This window comes from Planococcus citri, chromosome 1 (assembly GCF_950023065.1).
Source record: "Planococcus citri chromosome 1, ihPlaCitr1.1, whole genome shotgun sequence".
In the NCBI taxonomy this organism is placed as follows: domain Eukaryota; kingdom Metazoa; phylum Arthropoda; class Insecta; order Hemiptera; family Pseudococcidae; genus Planococcus; species Planococcus citri.
The window spans coordinates 6,048,017-6,068,851 of record NC_088677.1 but is presented as its reverse complement, the minus strand read 5'-3'; the positions used below and the strand labels follow the sequence as shown (position 1 = coordinate 6,068,851).

The 20,835-nt window shown below is 35.4% G+C and overlaps 2 protein-coding genes across 4 annotated transcripts in view; one reads left to right on the top strand and one right to left on the bottom strand.

Moving 5' to 3' along the window:
* wake (wide awake) overlaps positions 1 to 20,835 on the bottom strand; it is a 492,350-nt gene that overhangs the window by 101,848 nt on the left and 369,667 nt on the right. For both annotated transcript variants that reach the window (XM_065364759.1, XM_065364768.1), the window contains exon 6: positions 13,144 to 13,343. In XM_065364759.1, the coding sequence (XP_065220831.1) occupies positions 13,144 to 13,343 (200 nt within the window). The remainder of the gene's footprint in view (positions 1 to 13,143; positions 13,344 to 20,835) is intronic.
* LOC135845935 (uncharacterized) lies at positions 351 to 7,915 on the top strand. 2 transcript variants are annotated; one of them, XM_065364819.1, is made up of 8 exons: positions 354 to 529; positions 607 to 687; positions 772 to 882; positions 996 to 1,103; positions 5,222 to 5,266; positions 5,360 to 5,392; positions 6,446 to 6,478; positions 6,552 to 7,915. In XM_065364819.1, exons 1-8 carry the CDS (start codon positions 484 to 486, stop codon positions 6,638 to 6,640), a joined length of 546 nt encoding a protein of 181 aa, XP_065220891.1. In that variant the 5' UTR covers positions 354 to 483; the 3' UTR covers positions 6,641 to 7,915. The 2 variants fall into 2 exon arrangements, with proteins under 2 accessions (XP_065220901.1, XP_065220891.1); XM_065364829.1 differs by lacking the exon at positions 6,446 to 6,478 and having other exon boundaries at positions 351 to 529.

The window sequence follows — 20,835 nt, the reverse complement described above, 5'->3', positions numbered from 1 at the left end:
CATCGTTTATTAAGTTACGAGACACTGCATCGTGTCGAGAATTGGTCAATTTACATCTCTAATGAATAATTTTAAAATTTTTTTTACCCTTTCAGCGAATAAATTTAGTCATCGAGATAGTGGTAGGTGTAATAAGTTATAATGGTATTCTTATTACCTACCAAACCTACACTTTGAACTTTATTAAAAAAAAGGATACCACGACTCTTTCATCACGACCAATTACAAGAGTTCCTTTTTCCTCCCTTCACTCACCTCTCAATAAAGTGATCCACGATGATGATGAGGGAAAAAATTCTGTGTGTTTATCAGTTCGCTTCTACATATCTTCGTAAAATACAGATTATTAGTTTGCACGTATCAGATACGAGCACATCCGTATCACTTCGAGTTTGGTATTCGTCTCAATGAATCAGTCGTTCGTGTGCATGAAAAATTTATATTATTGGTATTTTACAAATTTTCCAATTTAATCCTTAAGAAATGAAGGCGACTACGACTTGTTTTGCTTTAGTGATTATACTTTCAGGTAGGTAAATACCTACTTTCGGATTGTTTAGTTTAGTGATTGTGGAAGAAGCTCACTCTATAAAAGTTTTCTTTCAGTATTCATCTCTGTTGACGGGTCAGACGGGTTCAAATATCTCGGCTACAAAAATTGTCGAAAATGGAGTGCTAGACGTTTATGCAAGTATTTTTATACTCGCTTCACTTCTCAGCTCAGGGGACTTATTGGTAAAGTTTTAATATATGTTGATCACGTGTGTTTAGTCGGAGAAAAAAATATGCTTATGAAATTCCTCAACACAACCGGCGAAGTACTCAAGAAAAAAAATACAACTGATTACACGGTCGATAATTGGTTATGGTATTTTCGAAGAGGTAGGTATCAACGTTTACCTCGTTTCACATTATTCTGTACTGTGTAATTAATTAGTTCATCGAGTACAGGTTGTTGCCCACACTTATTCTCATATTGTACAATTTTATTGTAGATTTGAGAAGCGCGTTTGCTGTTGGGACCATATATTTGAGACTCATGGATCAATATAATTCAAAAAATACCACCAAATTGACTCAGGATGATCATACAGTCATTCAAAGTAATTCTTCAATTTTTACATCTTGTACAAAATAATCTGGTGACAATTAACCCTTTGAGACATGAGAAGATCCTGACGGATGATTATGGAGAGGAGTATCTTTTTGTTAAGCAGATTTTTTAAAAAATTTAGATTTACTCAAAATTTCATTTTGGAATTTGAGGCAATGCTCAAAAAGAACATTATTTCTATTCCTATTTCTAGAATAATTTTTCGATACAGAGATACGAAAATTTTTTCTGGGTAATACCAACATAAAAGTCAGAAAATTTTTAGAAAAATTTCTGAAGTCAAAATCCAAAATTTTGAGAAAAAATGAAAAATGATTTCCTGCACAAGTTGTGACAATTACAAATGATGCCAGTGACATAATTTTCAAATCAAAAAAATTTTTGATCAAAAATAAAGAGATTGACGGTGGTGGAGATTTTTATTTCTTTAAAAAAATGAATATTTCGAAAATCGAATTTCAAGGTCGTTCTATGAAAAAAATCATTTTTTTTGTAAAAATGGGATTCCATAAATTTTCGAAAAATTTTCACAGAAAGCTGAGAAATAAAAATTCAAAGAATCTGTAATGTGAAAGGCTGAACGCTCATTCACAGGTGTCAAATTTCATCTCAAATCTTTTTCTTTTTGATTTTCAAAAAAAAAAAGAATAGACCAAAAATGTTAAAATTTTCATAGAAAATAGTCACTAAATAGACACGTAGGTAGGTATGTGAAATTTTTTTTTCAATATTTAGAAATTTATTGTTGGGGGCTGAAATTTTAAAAAATTCATAAGAGAAAAATACGTATGTAGATATGCATCATTTATTGGAATGAATCGCCCCAAAAAAATTCGACAGATTTTGACGAAATTCAGCAAAGACCTTCATTTTAAGTATAGAAAGTTACTCAGAAAAAATTCTAACCCCCAAGGTGCCCATGGAGGAAAGATATGAGGCCTCAAAGAGAATTTTTTTTGAAAAAATCGTGCTTTTCTCGCTTTTGTCACTACCCAACTTGTTTTGGGAAATATTCCACAGTCCGATTTGAGATTCTGCCTTGACCTAGGTCATTGTCATCGAAAACCAAAACCTTTTTAGGAAAACCACGACGATTGAGGTTGAAAAATAGAAGAATCAATCGTAAAAAAAATAATAAGAAGAAAATTTTGAAAATTGAACTAAAAATTTCCCAATTACGATATACCCTATGGTACCTACAGCTATTGATCGATAATTTTTTCTAAAAAATGTCTTTTTTATGAAGAGAATACTGTAGAGAATTCAATTCGAGAAACGATTTTCATCAATTTTTAAATTCTTTTGCAAAAAAACAGAGTGAATTTCGATCAAACCGAAGTTGTGAGTACCTACCTAATTAAAATTTCTCATCTTTTACAAGTTACAAACTTTTTCTCTAGAGAGAGGGGGGAGGGTGTTATTTTCGCAATATTTGCAAAAAAACCTGATAATATTCAAATTAGAAATGAGATTTTGGAACTTTGAAATCCCCCCTCTCACAAAGTCGTGAAAAATTGAATTCTCTATCGTTTATATGTCGTAAGCTATTCTTCCAGAGGAGGTTGAGGGGGTCTATTTTCGCAATATTTGAACAAAGACAGCTAATTTTAAAATTCGAAATAGAATCTTGGAATTTTGAATTCCCCCCCCCCCTGCCACATGTTGTGAAAATTGAATTATTTTCGTCTTTTACAAGACATAACATTTTTTTTGTGAACCACCTCCCCTCCCCTCATAAAGTTGTGAAAAATTGAATTCTTCATCGTTCACTAGTCGTAAGCTTTTCTTCCAGAGGCGAGGGAGGGGGTCTATTTTTGCAATATTCGAACAAAATAGCCAATTTTTAATTTCGAAATAAAGTCTGGAAATTTTGAACCCCCCCCCCCCCAAGTTGTAAAAATGGAATTTCTTCGTCTTTTACAAGACATAACATTTTTCTTCAGTGAGGGGAAAAAACGGAGCTTTTTTTGCAATATTTGCAAAAAAACCTCATAATTTCAAAATTAGAAACGAGATTTTGGAACTTTGAGAACCCCCTTCCTTCCCCTCCCCTCATAATGTTGTGAAAAATTGAATTCTTCATCGTTCACTTGTCATAAAGTTTTCTTCCAGAGGAGGGGAAGGGGGTCTATTTTTGCAATATTCGAACAAAACAGCTAATTTTTAATTTCGAAATAAAATGTCGGAATTTTTAACCAGGCCCCTTCCTCCTCCAAGTCGTAAAAATTGAATTTCTTCGTCTTTTACAAGACATAACATTTCTCTTCAGTGAGGGGAAGGGGGGGAGCTTTTTTCGCAATATTTGCACAAAAAAACCTGATAATTTTCAATTTAGAAATGAGATTTTGCAACTTTGAGAACCCCCTCCCCTTCCCTTCCCTTCCCTTCCCTGATAAAGTTGTGAAAAATTGATTTCTCCGTCGTTCACTTATCATAAAATTTTCTTCCAGAGGAGGGGGAGGGGGTCTTTTTTCACAAAATTTATACAAAACAGCTAATTTTTAATTTCGAAATAAAATCTCGGAATTTTGATCCACGCCCCCCCAAGTCGTAAAAATTGAATTTTTTTCGTCTTTTACAAGTCGAAAAAACCTGATAATTTTCAAATTAGAAATGAGATTTTGCAACTTTGAGAACCCCCTCTCCTCCCCTCATAAAGTTGTGGAAAATTGAACTCTTCGTCGTTCACTTGTCATACAATTTTCTTCCAGAGGAGAGGGAGGGGGGTCTATATTTTCGCAATATTTTGAACAAAACAGATAATTTTTAATTTCGAAATAAAATCTTGGAATTTTGAACCCCACTCCTCTCCCTCCAAGTCGTAAAAATCGAATTTTTTCGTCTTTTACAAGTCATAAAATTTTTCTTTATAGATGGGAGCTTTTTTCGCAATATTTGCAAAAAAAAACCTGATAATTTCCAAATTGGAAATGAGATTTTGGAACTTTGTGAACCCCCTCCCCTCCCCTCCCCTGATAAAGTTGTGAAAAATTGAATTCTTCGTCGTTTACATGTCATAAGCTTTTCTTCGAGAGAAAGGGGAGGGGGCCTCTTTTTGCAATATTTGAACAAAACAGCTAAGTAATTTTTAATTTCGAAATAAAATCTTGGAATTTTGAACCCAACCCCCCCCCCCTCCAAGTCGTAAAAATTGAATTTTTTCGTCTTTTACAAGACATAACATTTTTCTTCAGTGAGAGGAGGGGAGGGGAAGGGATGGGGTGTTCTTTTCGAAATGTTTGCAAAAAACACTGATAATTTTTAAATTAGAAATGAGATTTTTGAACTTTGAGAACCCCCTCCCCTTCCCTTCCCTCGTAAAGATGTGAAAAATTGAATTCTTCATCGTTCACTTGTCATAAAATTGTCTTCCTGTGGAGGGGGAGGGGGGGTCTATTTTTGCAATATTTGAACAAAACAGCTAAGTAATTTTTAATTTCGAAATAAAATCTTGGCATTTTGAACCCCACTCCTCCCCCCTCCAAGTCGTAAAAATTGAATTTTTTCGTCTTTTACAAGACATGAAATTTTTTTTCAGAAGGGAGGAGAGCTTTTTTCGCAATATTTGCAAAAAAAACGGATAATTTTAAAATTAGAAATAAGATTTTGGGACTTTGAGAATCCCCTCCCCTCCCATCATGAAGTTGTGAAAAATCGAATTCTTCATTGTTCACTTATTGTCATAAGCTTTTCTTTCTTGGGAGGGGCAGGGGGTCTATTTTCGCAATATTTTGAACAAAATAGCCAATTTTTAATTTCGAAATAAAATCTTGGAATTTTGACCCCCCCCCAAGTCGTAAAAATTGAATTTTTTATGTCTCTTACAAGACGTAACATTTTTCTTCAGTGAGGGGAGGGGAGCTTTTTTCGCAATATTTGCAAAAAAAGAGAGAACAGCTAATTTCCTAAAATTTCCAAAATAAAATTTTGAGTAAACCTCAAAAAAATCTGCTAAACGAAGATATACCTACTTACTTCTTTCTATACAATGAATTTTTCAATTTCCATCCGCCAAATTCTTCTCTGGTCTCAAAGGGTTGATTATAAACTTTTGTTCGTACTTTTTCTGTTGATATTTTTTTTTTGTAATATTTGCAATATTTACAGATGCTGTTAAAACTCTCGTTAACGAATATCATAATCAGGACTCGTGTAAGTTTTTTACTTTTTTAATATTTTTATGTATTTACGAGTTGAAAATCTTGATCAACACTTCATCGTGATTTGTCATTTTTCCCCTTTCAGTTGCTCTTTGGGTAGGAGACGATCAAGGAGGCAGTAAGTTGATTTTTTATTTTTTCAAAATTTTATATCATCGCAGACTTATGTATGTATTTGACCAAATTGATTCACGGTCATTTTCCCGAATCCGAAATCCCGAATGGACATTTCCCGAATGGTATATTTCCCGAATACCATTATCCCGAAGTCGTTTTCCCGAATGCCAAAATCCCGAATCCTTTGTTTCCCGAATCCCAAAAAAATTTTCTTTTAAAAAATTGAATTTTTTAAATTCATGTTGTGGTATCACAAAAAATTTCAAGTAACAATGTTATGAGCCAAAGTTCTGAGGTGCATGTGGAATTGTGGACAGATTGCTTAGGTCCTTTTAATACAATTGAAGCATATTTCCAAACTGCACTAAGTCCATTTTCAAGGTTTCGAAGGTTTCAACGCCATCTAGCATGAAATTGCAGCCCAAAATGGCTGATATTTTGATATATTGTGTCCAAGGGTCTTAATTGGCTACAACATATCAAAAAATCATCCAATTTGGATCATTCCTACGTTTCCAAACTGTACGAAGTACCATGAATTTTGTATCAATATTTTTTTGGACTTGGTGCTGTTTGGAAACATATGCTTCAACTACATATATTATTTCTGCCTTCGTCAAAGAAGTTGGTGATACATCGATCTCTTCATTGTTTTGATCGGACTAACGTAAGCGGCAATCCCAATATATTCTATTGTTACTCTGATCTGGCTTTGAGCGGTTGTAGACATGCCCGTCTGTTTGTCTATTAGTGTAGCTGCCATTTTACAGTATGATACCTTCATTTTGAGTACATGACCGTTGTAAACAAATTTTCCATAGAAAATAAATATGTAGGTATAGGTATTCGGGATTTTCAAATTCGGGGTAAAGACATTCGGGAAAGTGGTCATTCGGGATTTTGGGTTCGGGATTTTGGGCCTCGGGAAAACGGATTCGGGAAAATAGTATTCGGGAAATATCCTATTCGGGAAACGTCCATTCGGGATATCGGATTCGGGATTTTGGGTGTGAACCGACCAAATTAATTCACTCGAATTGATTGATTTTTACAGCTATCACGGCTGCTATTTATAAATACGTGGGAGGTAAGTCATTGGAGAACAAAAAAAATTGCAAAATTTTTTCATTCTGTTTTCATTATACGATGCCATGTTCCAGGTGATCCTATTTCGCTACTCGGACCCCCCAATAATCCAGATGACGTCATGTCTGATATCATTTATCCAACAGAAAAGCCTGATACGTAGTGATTGAGGGGAAAAGACGATCGTCAAATATAGAAGACGAAGAGCAGTCACTTCTGAAACTTACCGTATGCGTGAACATTAACTTCTCTAAACCAAAGACATTCCCCTTACCTTGGAAGTGAAAAAGAATGCAACGACTGACTCTTTATTGTACAAATTTCAAAATAGATAATTATTTTAAATATTCCATTATGATAAATAAGAACTGTATAAGGTCACTCGATTTCACATTATTGAAAAAAACTGTCAAAAAAGTTTCAAAAATATAATTTTTCCTGACTTTTTATAGAAAGAGACGGCTCGTATTTTTTAAAAGTTCAAATTTTATCACACCCCCCCCCCTCCAGCGAACAAACTCGGTTCTCTGCAAAAATTACTCTCATGACATTTTTGAGTAAAATTAGAACCACAGCGAGTTAGAAAGGAGGGGGGGGGGAGTTCGAGGTGACCCAAAATTTAAAAAATTAATACTTCATTCGTTTTCAAAAATTTTATGGTCACGTTGACCTGACTTTTTCGGTTTCAAAAGGTAAATAAAATGCTCAAATCTGAAAGAAATATTAATTTAAAAAATTTTAGCATTCAGAATTTGAAAATATTCTCAGGTTTTTCCTCCTTAAAGATCACCTCCAGTCATCGAAGGATTCCAAAAAAAATGATGAAAACGACCTTGAAAATTAAATTTCAAAATGAGCTTTCGTACCAATTTCGTTCGCAAAAGCGTCAACTTTTTGTTCCTTATCGAGTGCAGAACTGAAGAACGAACATTTTTCATGACTCAGACGCCTATTTCCTTTTCGAATAGGCTACATTAAGATATGCAAATTTTCTCTTAGCAAATAATTATCTACCAAGTATTTTAAATCTTCTCCGTTTGTGTTTCATTTCATGAAATCCATAAACTGCGCGTATATTTTACAAGAATAAAATGGTAATTGCCGAAACGAAGTAGTTTGAGAAATACGAGTATTTCGCCAGCTTTTGGCATTACTCGAAAGAAGTTTTATTTTTTCAAATGTTAGTTAATTGAGCGATGAATTTTGTAATTTTTCAAGGCAAATCGTACACACAAGTGGAAGTGTTACTCTATAAAGTAGGTACAAATTCGATGTGTTTTCAAATCTGCCTACTTGTTTTTTAGATTGGAAATACCCTACATTTTACAGTTGGATTGTATTCACATATTTATTATCTTTGTCGTTGTTAAAGGTATCTAAAAATGATGAATTTTACTCGACTATAAAGTTGGTTTATTGTATTAAATATTTCACCGTCGTTTCTTTTTTTTCCTCCATCAAACTTTTGCTTTGATGAGAGAAACACGGTTGGTATACGAAAAAAGCGAGATAGAAGCCATTAAATTCTGATTAATATCGCGGACGATTTCGGTAGGGTATATACGCGAGAAAAAAAATTAACCTCGCATTAAAAACTTTATCGTTTTGTTTTTAGAGAAAAAAGTTGAAACTTTTCGCCATCATCGAAATGATGCGAACTATTTGGAAGCGAGTTTATTTTTCGGGTACCATTGTAGTTTGTACTGTAGTGTGTATAGAAAGGCATGAAGCTGTGCTGTGCTGGATATGTAGAGGAATAGTATGAGTTTTATTATGTCAGAGTGAGGGATGGTTGAAAGTAGAGGTTCGCCCTGCATTATTATTATTTTTATTGGGAGTGGTTTTTTTTATATTTACTTTTTTTGGGGTATCATTTGTGGAAATGTTGAAGTTTTATCGTACGATATGCGACAAATTTTTATTAATAGTGGATCTGTGTAGGTCGTCGAAAGTGGCAAAAATAAATAATGCTGGGTAGGGTGTCTCTTAATTTGAAATTTTGCTAACCTATTTTTTTATTTCTCTCAAGTCCAAAAAAATCAAGAAAGGAGTCTTCCACTACAATTGAAAAAAAAATCAATAAGTACCTACCTTATTTCACAGTTTTTAATTTTTGCATCAAAAATCTTGCTTTAAAAAAAAAATGAGATTTCAAAAAGTTAAAAGTTTCCTCAGTTGAAAAAAAATGAAAAATTGAAGTCTTTAATTTTTTTTGAAAATGTCAACGTATTTTTTTCACATAGACTAAAGGGGATGAAGAGGGCTGGGAGAAAGTTTTTCAGCTCTGAAATTCTTTTTGGTCCCCCAAGTCCAAAGGTATTCTGTGAATATTTTCAAAATCTGAGCCAAGGGTCGATTCACTTATTTGTACAAAAAATTTTTAAACACAATCAGGAAACGTAGACTCAAAAACGAGTTGAATTGACATGGAATGATTTTTCTGAATAGCCCCCTATTAAGGAAAAACCTCCCTCAGTCCTCCAAACAATGTTAGCCCTCTTAAATAGAGATCCCCGAAATTGAAAAAAAAAAAATCAAAAATCACAAAAAGTTATATAAATAAAGAGTGTAAAATATGTTATCAAATATTTCAACTAATTTCAGAAATGGGGGGGGGGGGGGCAAGTTCCATTTTTTCATCATTCAGACAAGTGAAGCGCGTTGAACCATTTGATGACATTTTGTGGAAATTTCAAGTTCCAAAAATCTGTTGAAGGTTCTAGGAATTTTCAAAAAGTCGCTGGAGGCTCCAGAACTACTTAAATCCACTTGCAGTCGACTTGATAGCGTAAATTTTGGACTTCCAGCGCTGTTTGGTAAAAATTTATGAAAATTTCTAGCATTGAAAAATCCGCCGGAGGCTCCAGTAATTTCTAAAAAGTCGCTGGAAGCTCCAAAGCGACTTAAATCCACTTGCAGTCGACTTGATAGCGTGCGTTGGAATTGGAGTGCAGAGTAAATTTTGGACTTCCAGCTCTGTTTGGTAAAAATTTATGAAAATTTCTAGCATTGAAAAATCCGCTGGAGGCTCCAGTAATTTCTAAAAAGTCGCTGGAGGCCCCAAAACGACTTGAAATCTACCTGTAATCGACTCGACAGGGTGTTGAAATTGACGTGCAGAGTGAATTTTGGAGTTAACGGTTTGTTTGGTAGGATTTAATGAAAATTTCGATTATTGAAAAATCTGCTGGAGGCTCCAGTAATTTCCAAACAGTCGCTGGAGGCTCCAAAGCGACTTCATGGCGTATCAAAATCAGTTTACAGAGTTAATTTCGGATTTTCAACTGCATTTGATGAGATGATGCGGAAACTTTCAAGTTTCAAAAATCTACTGGAGGCTCCAAAATGACTTCAACTCATCAGCAGTCGAGTGTTTAAGTTGGAGTGCAGCGAGAATTTCGAATTTCCAACTTGATTTGATGACATTTTGTACAAATTCCAAATTTCAAAAATTTACTGGAGGCTCCAGTAATTTCCAAAAAGTTGCTTGAGATTACACAAAGACTTGAAATCTAAACTAGTTTGCAGAGTGAACTTCGTTATTATAACTCCATTTGATGAAACTTAGTGGATTTTTCAAGTTCAAAAAATCTACTGGAGGCTCCAAAATGACTTAAACTTAGCAGCAGTCGACTTAATGGCCTGTTTAAGTTGGAGTGCAGCGTGAATTTCGGATTTCCAACTTCATTTAATGCGATTTTGAAGAAATTTCAAGTTTCAAAAATCTGCTGGAGGCTCCAGTAATTTCAAAAAAGTCGCTAGAGGCTCCAAAACGACTCGAAATCTACCTGCAGTCAACTTCATGGCATATTAAATAAAATTTCGTGAAAAATTCAGTTTTCAAAAATCTACTGGAGGCTTTTGGAACTTTTCAAAACGTTGCTGGAGGCTCCAACATGACTCGAGCTCACCTGCAGTCGACTCAAAAGCGTGTTGAAATAGACGTGCAAAGTGAATTTCGTATTTTAGGGTCTGCTTGGCAGGATTTAATGGAGATATCGATCATTGGAAAATCTGCTGGAGGCTGCAGAGTGCAGTGATTTCCAAAAAGTCGCTGGAGGCTCCAAAATGACTTGAACTCGTCAGCAGTCGACTTAATGGCGTATTTAAGTTGAAGTGCAGCGTGAATTTAGGATTTCCAACTTGATTTGATGAAATTTTGTACAAATTCCAAATTTCAAAAATTTACTGGAGGCTCCAGTAATTTCCGAAAAGTTGCTGGAGACTACAAAAAGACTTGAAATCTACCTGCAGTCGGCTTCATAGCATATTGAATGAAATTTTGTGGAAAATACCATTTTCAGAAATTTACTGGAGGCTCCAAGAATTTTCAAAAAGTCACTGGAGGCTCCAAAATGACTTAAACTCGTCAGCAGTCGACTTAATAGCGTATTTAAGTTGGAGTACAGCGTGAATTTCGGATTTCCAACTTGATTTGATGAAATTTTGTACAAATTTCAAATTCAAAAATTTACTGGAGGCTCCAGTAATTTCCGAAAAGTTGCTGGAGACTACAAAAAGACTTGAAATCTACCTGCCTGCAGTCGGCTTCATAGCATATTGAATGAAATTTTGTGGAAAATACAATTTTCAGAAATTTACTGGAGGCTCCAGTGATTTCTAAAAAGTTGCTGGAGACCACAAAAAGACTTAAAATCTACCTTCAGCCCACTTCATAGCATATTGAATGAAATTTTGTGGAAAATTCAACTTTCAAAAATTTACTGGAGGCTCCAAGAAATTTCAGAAAGTCGCTGGAGGCTCCAAAATGACTTAAACTTAACAGCAGTCGACTTGATAGCGTGTTTAAGTTTGAGTGCAGCGTGAATTTAGAATTTGCAACTTCATTTTGATGAAAATTTGAGGTTTCAAATTTAAAAAATCCACTGGAGGCTCCAGAGCTGCTCAAAACGGCTTGAAACCGTTTCCAATCAATTTGGCATGTCGAATATGAGATATATCCTAAATTTCAGCTCTTTTGGTCAATTTGGTAAAATTTTGATTTTTTCCTCATTTTTGGCCTAAATTGGATTTTCAAAAATTCACCAAAAATCCAAAAATGCACTTTAGCACTTGAAATTTTGACTGCTGATAAATTTTTGCATGCTCTTTCGATCCAGCTTTGCCCAGTTCAAAAACTTTGTGCGAGTCCGGTGTTGGAAAGCAAAATCTGCAATTTCAGCTCACTCATCAATCTTAATGACCGCCATTTTGTTAGTAAGGTCATCTTTTCTTTGGCTAATTTGCTTTAAAATGTTCCTTAGGATGTCCCCTAGAAAAAAATTGTCTCAGAGAATCGACGGAGGTGGGGGGGGGGTTGGTGCAGTTATTACTAGTCATATGCTGAACTATTTCAATTCAATCTCACTATTTTGATTTTTTTTTCAAACTTAGAAATTTCCATTTCCAAACTGGATTCTTTTGGATGAATTTTGAACGCTCAAAATTGATTTTTACAGAACGATAAAGCAAATATCTGTACCATCCTTTCACAAAAGCTAAAAAAAAACCAAGAGAATAAATTCACACGTAAAAAACCCAGACGAATATTTCGATTCTGTGTAGGCTTTCGTCGTCCTTGAAACACGAGTAGGTATATCTCATTTCAGCGAATGCATCGTTTGAAAAAGTGAATCCATCGTGTCATCGGTTAATTTCCTGTACTTTTTTTTCTCTCTCTTTCTCTCTCACATCCCCATAAATCGACACTTTACAGGATACACATACGTGTACAGCTTGTTCAACGATACAGAAACATACGATAAGTATTATAAGCTACACAGACGACGACTTCGATATACTAGCACGTCAAAGCCTATAGCAATCGAATCATACTGTATATGCTTTGCAAGTATACAAAGCTTTCAAAATTATTAGACGACCGAGCGACGGAATTTCTTTCTTTAAAATTACACCTTCTGTGCCTATACTGACGCGAGTACTAGGCAATCAGCCATGCGCCATAAATTGATGTTTGAATTGAGGCCCACATTACCATATATTTCATATCGGTAAACAAGTCCGAGTCGAAGACGAAGACGCCGCCATCGCCACCGCAAATTCATCGCGAACATTACGCGTCAATTTTGACGTTTTACAAAAGGTGTAGGTACTCGTCGCTTGTTTGTTTACACATACACACACACAAGCTTGTGAGTAAATATTTAAATTGAACTCGTACTACCTATTTCTCTCTCACTCATCCTTTTTACAACTCGCTAACAAGCTTTTATAAATGGCGTGTAATTACCGCACTGAGTCGTCATCGTGAAAAATTATAACGACTCGTTTAAAATTCAGAAAAGTGTTTGTATAATGGCCTGTTGTAATAAGTCCTGTGTCATTTTATAATCAATCCTTTAAATAAGACGTATTGTTTGAACGAACGCGACAGCAACGACATATCAGCTCGACGGCTGAAACACGACTGACCATGATACCAATACTACGTACCCCCTCCACAATCCATATGCGCGCGCATCAACACAAATATATTTATAAGCTACAATACTGGCTCAAAAACAGCCGAGTCAGCGTTTTGTATTTTTAAATAGGTAAGTCGATGCTTAACTTCTCTGAGAGCAAACTGTTGCCAAGTTTTTTCCTCAGCTCATGAGTTCACATGCATCCTGTCAAATACAGCTATAAATGTGGATTATTACTTACAGGCTACTGCTCTTCTGCTTTTCACTCTTCTGGTGGTATTTGGCGAGTGTGGTCTGGGAGGAGGTGATGCTGGACATCGATGGAGTAAAGGTGATGGAAGCCTTCGAACTAGACTAACACAGTGTTTGGTTTCTACAATACTGTCTATGGAGGCTGAACGAGGTAAATTAGCAGTATCGAAATCGTCATCTTCTGCATCTCTGAAAAAAAAACAATAAAAATGGATTAGATCACAGTGGGAAGGGAGGAGAAGGAGGTATTTTATCAAAAAATCACAAATACATATCATAAAGTATTATATATCCATACAATTGGTTAATACTTTAGGTTATGGGGGGGGGGGTGGAAAGGGGTGATCTTCATTTTGAGTTGAAAGTTACCCAGCAAACACTTTTGTTTCAGAGGTGCTGTCAGAAGAAAAGAGAGGTATGGGTCCTAAAAGACAAGGTATGGATCAACACTCACAAGACATCAACCAACGCATAAATTATTTGTTAGAACAACTTTCAAACACACACAAAAACTTAGGTTGGACAATCCTATTAGTTCAATTGACCCTCAGTAAACACTTTGCCAATATCAAAAACCAAAATGTGGCATGTAACATAGTCGACAAGGTGATGGATCAGTTTATCACTGAAGGTGAACTGGGCCATCCCTACTCTCTGATATTTTCACATCACATATACCAACCCACAATGCAATACCTTGTATTATGAGGGATAGAAGAGAAATTCTACCACCCAGTCGGGCAGGCTGCTGTGGGTCCCATACATTGATCTTTTATTCCATATCTGAACTGATATTCCAATCAGAAATCACACAAATATTTGATGCAAACCTCCAAATTGAGTTTTCAAAGAATGCAATGGCACCCCCAATGTGTGGTTACACAACCCTGTGCATAATTGTGTGTGGAATATGATAACGTTCAAATCAGATTATACACGGGGTAAGGTTAAGGAACTAAATACCAGGTATGGAAATACGCCATCTTTGGTTATAGAAAAACATTTTTAAGGACTCAATTTATTAATAATACCGTCAATTTACGTTATTTTTTTACTTCATATTCATTTTAATACACAAAATAAACATTTTCCCACCATTTTTTTGATTCCATTTCATTATATGACCAAAATGAAAAAAATCACATTACCGTCAAAACTACGAAATCTATAACCAAAAATGGCGTATTTCCATACCTGGTATCTAGTTCCTTAGGTAAGGTAAGAGATGAGTTTGCGCAATGTGCAGAGGCATTCTTTACAAGCTTAATTTGGGAGGTTTGCATCAAAACATACCATTGGAATAGCGGTCCAGATGAGGAGAATAAAAGTTTGATGGTCATATACAGCCCTACAGTGATTACCTACAGATGGGCCAAATAACCCCAGCCAGGGTGGAGGGAGTCCTCAAACTAGCTGAGAAGGAACTAGAAAAGAGAATTCAACACTCCAACTAGGGAAACATAGAGACCCAATCAAATGAGATCTTCACCCTGGAGGAAATAGAGGATGATCTGATGAGACAATACCCACAGTTTGCCTTGGCCCATTGTGTCAGCTGACACTTCAGGATGTCCTGGGGCATTGCTCTCCTGTTCAGACAAGCCTTTGGCAACTAGGAGGACACTCTGCAGTAGAGAGGTGCTAAGGTTGGTCAGGTTGGTGTAGTAGTCAAGTTCAAAAAAGATGGAAATTACATCCTTCACACCATCACTAAAGAAAAGAACAGTGGATAAGCCAATAATTAAAGATTTTGTAACAACGTTGAAAGCTCGTCTTGCTGCCAAATGCGACCAGCTCAAGATTAGAAAATTGGGGGTACTGAGACTAGAGTGCGGTCTGGATAAAGTAGAGTGGCCAACAGTGAAGCAATCCATCATTGAATGCTACAAGGACCACTCAGTGTTACTGTCAGAGTATGCACCCTGAAGGAGGAACAGCCTCAATCCTGATTAAGACATCAACCCAACATTGACCTGAAGAAGCTTGGGGGACTCAGTCTTCTGGATAGGCACACGTGAATAATGATGCCCACTTTAGTGATTGGCCCCTTTGCAACAGCCTAGGGGGTATGGGTAGTGGTGGACAACCCATCTCCCCCCCTGACACATCTTGAATCTAGGATTAGGGATACATTAAAATATTATTCATTTTATTTACATTTAGTCTAAGATTTAAGATGTACATAAATATTTTTTTTAGAGAACCCCCCCCCACCCCCAGCACCTTGTGTGTCCACCCAGCCTGTTTTTGGGGGAAATAACCCGGTTCCAAAACCCAAATATTTCACATCAATCAAGCCAAAATAGGGAAAGGTATAATTTCTGAAACTGGGAAAATATTTTGAAACACAGTGGTGCCAATTTTTTAGTCATTACTACCAATTTCAAAAAAATAACAAAAATTTGAAAAACTCATCAAGTACCTACTTGAATAATGGTTTTTTGAAATTCTCACTAATCACCAAAACATTGGCACCACTGTATTTTAAAATATTTTTAAGGAAAATAGCAGTATTATTTGAGAAAACATTTACAGAATTACCAAAAAATGAGTGATTTGTCGATTTTCAACCGCTCTGTAGAACCCTGAGAGTGGCTTTGGATTTGATAGTAATATCCCAATCCGAAGCCAAATCTGAAAGTGAAATACCTACTATCTTTTAGAACTGGCGCATTTTCCCCAAAACAGGTCGAGTAGAGACTAGAGCAAAAAAACTGTGATTTCTTCCACAATGTCTTCTCTTGGCCCTCTTTAAGGACCGTGATCTTCCTTCCAGTGGCACTTCTGGAGTTGCAATTTTTCAGAGTGACTTTCAAAATGAAGACATCCACTGAATTTGGTCAAAATCCTTTGCCCTTCTTTTTCTTGCGATCCACCACAATGAGCATAAGCAGGTTATAGAAGACAATTTTCAATGATGATGGGAGGGGGAGCGGAAAAGGGCACTTTTTGAAAATAAAATTTGGGAAATGAATAGAAAAAAATCAGAATTTTACCAAATTGACACAGAAAACTGAAATTTGGTATGTATCCTACATTCGACTCCCAAAATCGATTGGAAGCGGTTTAAAACTGTTTCAAGCAGTTCTGGGGCCTCCAATAGCTAAGTTGACATTTCTGTAAAATTTTACTGAACGTATTTTAGAAATCTCAAATTTTCCCAAAAGTATCATAAAATCTGTAAAAATTTATTTTATCCCATATGAACACATTTGGAGCATTCGGAGGCTCCATAATGGCTCGAAATTGATCTGCAATCAACTCAGCATACTGCATGGAATTATTGTATAGTAATGTTCAGCTTTCGAGGTCAATTTGATAAAATTATGGTTTTTTTCTCACTTTTGACCCAGATTGATTTAATTTACGAAAATCAAAAAATACACCTCAGCATCTAAAATTTTGGCGGCTGATGTATTTTTTATAATGAATGATCTTTCGGTTTAGCTTTGCCTGGTTGGAAAAAATTTCTGTTAGTTGGGATACTCTCGAGGTATTTGCCTCCGATTTGAACGGGATCGTGATTATTTGAAACCCTCATAAGCAAAATTTCAGCTGCCCAAAACAAATTTTTGGTCAATTTTTGTAAATTAAAAATTGTCTATTTTTGGCGATTCGTGTGTTTTTTAAAAAAAATTGTACATACTTATAAAACTGGTATCAACCACACCGAACCAAATTTCAACATTTCTGGCCATTCCAGCACGATTTTCGTTTCTCCAGAATTTTATAATTTCTCCAGAAAGTTTAGAAATTAATTTAGACATCTTAAAAGTCGAGTTTATTAGCCACAATTCGATTTTTAAGCTGTTCAAATTCATTTCCACGTATTCTGGAGAAATTTTAAAATTTAGGAGAAATCTAAAATTTGCGCTGGAGGCTCCAGAATGGTTCAAAATTGTGAAATTCAGATCGGGAGAGTGGGGCTGGGGTTTAGTTCCAGACAAGATAATACACATTCGTATAAATTTCAAAATTTTTTCTGTAAACAGAAAAATTTTGATTTTATTGAATTTTTTACTTCTGGTCAAAAAAAAACACAATTGAGGTCTTCTACACTCCAGAAAATCGCCTCAAATGCGAGTAAACCCTTTGGCAACATCTCCAATTTTAGCTGCCCAAATTGATTTCCACGTCGTCTGGAGAAATTTTATAATTCTGGAGAATCAGGTTTGAAGTAAGTAGTTGATATTACTTTTAGGACTAATTTCTCATCTTTTTCACTAAATAAGTAAGTATGCATTATTGAAAAAAAATCCTCAAAAATGGTGAATTTTGAATTTTTAAAAAATTCGCCAAAAATCAAAAAATCAATTTGGACATCAGAAATTTTTGCTGTGGAGGTTTCAAACTGTATTTTTTTCTTCAAAAATTGCGTTCTCGTTCAAACTGAAGATGATCAGTACATACTTCCAAATGTTCCCTTGCAAGACAGAACTTTATCCAACGATTGTGAGATGTATGCGACGATGCACGTCAATTTCGTACGCTCTGGTTTAAATTCAGGTACTTATACAGTAAGTAAGTGTAGGTAGGTGTATTTCTTGGGTCTTGGGGGACGATCAAGTGTAAAATCTCACGCTACACTGTTGGAAAACCGGTTCAAAAATGATATGGAGCTAACACGCGTGCTAGCGTGACAAACGTGTGACAGCTGAAAAGATCTTCTGATTTTGGTTCAAACAAGGAGCTCTTCGAATGAATCTTTTGGAAAAAACGTACAGAAATCTGTACCTACCTCTACTTAACTTGACTTACACACATAAAACAGATGTATTGGTTGGATTTTAACGAAGTAACATGAAAGTTATACACTCAAGTACATACTTTTATACTGAGTGATCGTGTATAGTGCAACCAGATTTCAGTTTTCGTGCCAGAATGTAATTATTTTGGTATACGTAAATACTGCTTAGATGTGCATGAAATTCATACCATGTACGATATAGGTGTCTACTCTGTCTATAGCTTGGTAGTTGTGAAAAAAGGTAAATATTCTCGGTAATGGATTTCTGTACTCGTATTATAGTATACCCAGACCTTCGCGATGTTTCTTTAAATCTGGCCGACTCGTGGGAACCATTCAAAAGGTTCAGGTATCGACGGAATTGAATTTTTATCCGCGAGATGATGCGTGTGTGTGTGCATGTGTATATCTCTAAATTATATTATTTTTTTTTTATAGCGCCAATGTGCATACCGCTCCTGCTACAAATACACAGGAGGTTGCTGTGTATAGGTAACCCTTTAGGGCAGTTTTGGATATGGTCAACCCCGCCAACTGGGTTCCGTTCAATGGTTATAGGTTCGTGTTACGCTATGTAGATCGCCCTCGGCTGCTGGAAATATTGTCTCAGTGCAGCGCGCTTCCTCTATTCTCACAACCGTGTACTACTATTATACGTTTAATTACTCGTACAACATTCCAGGTATATCTGTCTGTGTACCTATACTTGTATCCGATATACACCATCGTACACACCATGATACTGAAAACAATCACTTGTAGTACGTATTGTTCCAAGGCACGTTTCTGAAATAGAGATCTAATGGCCCCTGTGATCTGTTTCGCGATGACTTAAGTCATCACTTGGCAGTTTCGTAACTTTAGAGCACTTGTAAGTTGAAATTTTTCTGGCAGAATGCGAAATTCGTTCGACAGCTGATGAATGAAATCGATTCGATACAATTCGAAAATCCAGCTAAGGTCGTGAAACGGCTATAAACTGTAAATACAGACATCGTTCGTCCGAATTATTATTGTCTTTCGAATCGGTCAATTTTATCGGTCTACGAACTTTACTTTATAGAGTACAGCGGAAAGTTACCAGTGCATAGATCGCGGTGATGTCCGAATAATTAATTGCTAAGCCATTAAAAGACAGACGCAGACGTTTGAAATTACCCAAACGGTGGAATGTGTCTCATTAACCTAGACTGGTAGACTGATGAAGATCTAGAGAATATGGCTACCAAAACATAAACCAGTTCAAAAAAAAAAACAACAACAAAATTTAACCCATGTGTGCTTTCTTGTACTCTACGTGATTTGGATTACTGATCACTATACCAATCTGAATTAATTTATTAATTCGTTGACGTGACGTGACGCGAGTAAATTCAAAATATTCTCGTATTTTTACAACGATTTCAAATGGCTTAATGAATATTAATTTATTTTTGAAAAATATAGATATGTTTTTATGCATATTGTATCCAATGAGGAAACCATGTTGAGATAGGTATGTCATGTCTGACTCGAAATTAAAAACAATAAACTGAAAAGATGGACTCTACTGAAAGATTGAATTAAATATGCACATGAATGAAAAAAATTGAACTCAGCTAAGTTGAAACCATATTCAACTTTATATCACGCGATTTATACTATTTTTTAATGCTATGTCCAATGTTGTGAGAGGGGGGGGGTCAATATTCGAAGTTTATCATGGGATTTTTCACATTGGGGGGGGATATTTGCCAATTCTGGACTTCAAGGAAGGGAAGGATTCATTATATTCCTAAAATATGCTAATATCACAGAACTTGGCGTCAGCATTAACCTCCCATGCTGAGTAGGTAAAATTTGAAAATTAGAACAAGATTTTTTTGGTGATTTTGACCAAAAAAGCAAAACTTGTTCACAATTTTGGCAACTAAAAAAAAAATTGAATTTTCTAATAATTTTTAGCAATTTGGACTATTTTTTCAAAATTTAAAAAAAAACATGAAAGGAAAATTTTTTAAAAAAATGAAAAACTTGGCAATTTTTGAAAAAAAAAATAGAATTTGTGGCAGTTTTGTAAAAAGCAAAATTTATTTGATAATTCTAGAAAAAAGAAAGACTTTGAAAATTTTTGAAAATTTCGACCAAAAAAAAATAAAACTTTTTCACAATTTTAGCAACTAAAAAAACCCACAACTTCTTCATAATTTTTAGCAATTTCTGCAAGAAATCAACATTTTTTTGTAAAACAAAACTTTTTCTGATTCAACTTACAAAATGAGTTTTTTTCAAAAAATGAAGGACTTCCCATCCGTAAAATATATTTTGTTCATTTTTACAAACATTTTTTCTTACCTACTACAAAATGAGTTGTTTTTTTAGAATTTTTTTGTTTTTTTGTTTTTTGGCGGAGAACCATTTATTTCTCCGGGCAATAATTTTTTGGGCGGTCAAAATTGTATTTGGACGTGGATTACATTTCTTTTGTTGTTATATGAAATCGAATTGTTGTTCGTATTACCTGAATTGTTGTGCTGAACTGTTGTTAACAATTGTCGTTGAAATACTCTTTTTTGTTGTTTGAATGTCCTGTTGTCGTTCAAATCATTTTTTCTGTTGTGCCAATATTTACATTCCACCTTGATTAAACCAACCCCTTCACCATCAACAATTATTAAAGTCGTAAATCGATGTTTGGTATTTTACAGACAGACAGACAGACAGGCAGACAGACAGACAGACGACCTTTGGAAGCCAGCCGAATGGGTTGATGATCATGAGAGAGACCAGACCTGCAGACAGATGACCTTGAGATGCCGCACAGAAAAGTTAATGACATTGAGTGGTCAGACAGGCAGACAGACAATCTTGGGAGTCTAAACAGGTAGGTCAATGACCTTAAAAGACCAGACAGGACGACAGATGACCTTGAGAAACCACACAGACAGGTTAATG